A 3,202-nucleotide genomic window follows, 5' to 3' on the forward strand; every position below is an offset into this window, starting at 1 on the left:
AAAAAAAAAAAAAAAAAAAAAGGGAAGACTACCAAGAGTCCCAAGACTGGGATAAAGTACTTGCTCGAAGTACACCATTTAATCCAGTGTTTCCCAACCTATTTCGCCCCGGACCCCTCTGTAGCCTTCCAGTAATATGTAATACCAAAACTCGGGGGCATAACTACAAATTTCTGCTCCACGTGACTCTTGGTAGTTTTCTGTAATTTTTTTTCTTAGTGAAAATCGTGCTGGTGTTAATATGAAAATTTACCAAAATATAACCGTGGGTTTATAAAATTTTTTCAGGAGATTTGGCTGTTATTTCTAGCATGTGGAGTCCGAGCTTGGCAAGACTTCCGCCCGTCACCCCATCTCGAAAAAAAAAGTTTTTTCGACATAAACCCCCTTTTCGGGATCTTTCTGAAACAAGTAAAAGGTGAAGAAAACAAAAAAGTTATGCTACTCTTGTTACTAGGTTAATGAAACACTGATAATAATGACAAACTTAGTAGTTAAAGTTTAATGCAGACGAAGTAAAAAGAATTTTTATCACAAACTTTGTTTACATTTGAGGAGAAAGCATTAAGGGAAATAACTCTAAATTATTACGTATTTCAAGGTGTTCCAATCGACAATATGATTAATATTTAATTAATTTAATAATCATTACATGAAAAGACGTCATTGACTGAAATAGGGATATTCTAATAGATATAGGTATTCCCTCCCATTTCGTCATTTAGTCAAGGAAAGGCATATCATAAACTGACTACAACATATGTTAAAATTTGGCGCTAGCGCCAAAAATTATAAATAATTTGAAATTTTGAACGAAATATTATATATATATATGTAATTATAAATAAATTATTGTTTAAAGTAATTACTATGAACATTGTTATAAAGTACATGAAACAAAATTTGTGGTAACAATCGCCAGATAAGTGTAATAAATTCATATGCTAATTAACTGTGAATAAGCATGCGTTCCCATGTGCTTAATTTTATTAAGCCCGCCTTTATGGAGTTCCGTTCAATAAACTTTTTAAACGGAATGTACATGACAATGGTTGACTGCAAAAAGTTGCGAACTCCAGTCGAAGTTACTGAAAGAAAGTTTCAGGTAATCGATTTATGGACTTTTCTTTTATGTAAATATTTACTACTTTCGAATATCTTATTTTATTTTGGGGAAGTTTTGTTTAGTATTTAGTAAGGTATAAGTTTGAAAGTTAACTTGAATATAGACATAACACTTTTTTAACTTATTTCCCTTTCATTATTTCTTTACTGACTAAGTTTAAATGAAGTTCTGGTTTCGAGGTTTATTTATTTCCCGCAATTTCAACTCTAAGTTATCTAGCCTTTCTAAACTGGAGTCGACGGAAATATTCTAGCTACTCAAATATATTTACATATTTTATATTACTACAGATCTATAACTCCATGGCAACAAATTACGCTACATATTGATATATAATAGTATATTAATTGTTTAACTACTTTTTTTTGTGCTGTTTCCTTTTTCGTACGCCAGATTGCATTCAACTATCCTTGGTGTTGTGTAACCTCAATCAGCCCCTGTTTGGCATACGTAAACGGCAAAGACCCGCTTCGGTCATGAATGGCCATGGGATTGCACCCAGAAAGTTACCCGCCGAGGCACAAATTCAGGCAAGGTTATTATTTATAGAGGATCAGCAGTCACCTATAAATACCTGCCTCCCCTCTCCATGCCACTGATCTTATCCAAGGGAAAAAGGCAAAGGGCCTATACAGCTTGGGACCAGTGACGTCACAACTCATTTCTACAGCTGAGTGAGCTGGTGCAACGTGAAATAAAGTGTCTTGCTGAAGAATACAACACACAGCCCTGTTGGGAAATAAAACTCTCTACCTCGTGATTGTAAGCCCGACGCTCTAACCACTGAGCCACGCACTTTCACTGTAAAGTGGTTGGCGTTGGGAAGGGCATCCAGTTGTAGAAATCAAACCAGACTTGATGCAGCTCTCCAACTTGCCAGCTCTAGTAAAACCGTCCAACCCATGCCAGTGTGGAAAATGGGCGTTAAAGGATGATGATGATATATTTACATATAATGTGGGATAGGGTGAAGGTTATATGTATGTATGTGTGTGTTTCTTTGTCTTGATATTGTATGATAATTGTAAATGATTATCATTCCCATGCAGTAACATTCATTTTCAGTATTCTGTGAAACATGACTAACTATGGGGAAATAATAATCTTGCTTGGAAACAAGTAAGGGTTGCTAATAATCGGGTACCCAGCCATAGAAAATCTTCCGTAAGCATGGGAAAGTGGATGCTAAAATACTGATGTGGAGCCTAAAGCATGTGAAGTCCTGGTAGCTGCTACCTTCAACTGGCCATGTTGCAAAGGCCTTCATTACTTTAAGTCTGTTGTTGTTTAGCTCCAGGTCAACCCTAGTTGAATAGACTTTTGATCAAAGGCATTCCAGATTTGACTACCCCATTTTTTAAGAGTATATAGGTGAACCAAGTGAGATGATGAGAATCCTTAAACAGGAACAAAAAATCTAGTCATGGCCAAAAGTTTGGAACATTTAAAAAAAATTAAAATTGTTGTGTTTAAGTACAGTTCAATTCAAATATAATTTTGGGCATTTAATATAAAAATTCTAATTTTCACACCTGTGTTCCAAACTTTTGGCCACAGTTGTAGGTGTGTGTACATGTGGTGACTTAGTGCTGTGCCCTAGTAGTTTGGGTATTGGGCAAGTGATGGGTCCTTGAGCAAGGTACATCATTTTACATTGTTTCAGTCTACTTGGCTGAAAATAAGTACCAGCCAGGTGCTGGTGCAGTACCTGCAACTATCATATTTTCGTTGTTAGACTAGATCAAGGAGGGAGTGGTGTCTGTGCCTGCTTATGACAACATAGCACCTAAATCAGTTAGTGAAAGCAATGTACATTCCACCAAGTCATATTTACTTATTAGAAATGTCTGTCTTTTTTGTTTTTATTTTTATCAGTAGAAAGGTACAGGTGTGGCTGTGTAGTTGAGAGGCTTACTTTCAAATCATGTGGTCTTTGGTTTAGTACTTTTTTCACCACCAGAAAACACACATACACACGGAGACAGAGGTGTCTATGTGTAACTTGAGCTGCTACAAATAGCAGCCAAATCTATCTTAAAACACACCCTTTATATATATATATATATATATATATAT

At 35.7% G+C, this 3,202-nt stretch overlaps 1 protein-coding gene across 1 annotated transcript in view; it reads left to right on the forward strand.

Moving 5' to 3' along the window:
- The first annotated feature begins 596 nt into the window (after positions 1-596).
- Positions 597-3,202, forward strand: part of LOC106869592 (folylpolyglutamate synthase, mitochondrial) — a 38,448-nt gene continuing 35,842 nt past the window's right edge. The window contains exon 1 of the mRNA XM_014915395.2: positions 597-1,105. Within this exon, the coding sequence (XP_014770881.1) occupies positions 965-1,105 (141 nt within the window). The 5' untranslated portion in view covers positions 597-964. The remainder of the gene's footprint in view (positions 1,106-3,202) is intronic.

Source organism: Octopus bimaculoides, chromosome 1 (assembly GCF_001194135.2).
Source record: "Octopus bimaculoides isolate UCB-OBI-ISO-001 chromosome 1, ASM119413v2, whole genome shotgun sequence".
Lineage (NCBI taxonomy): Eukaryota > Metazoa > Mollusca > Cephalopoda > Octopoda > Octopodidae > Octopus > Octopus bimaculoides.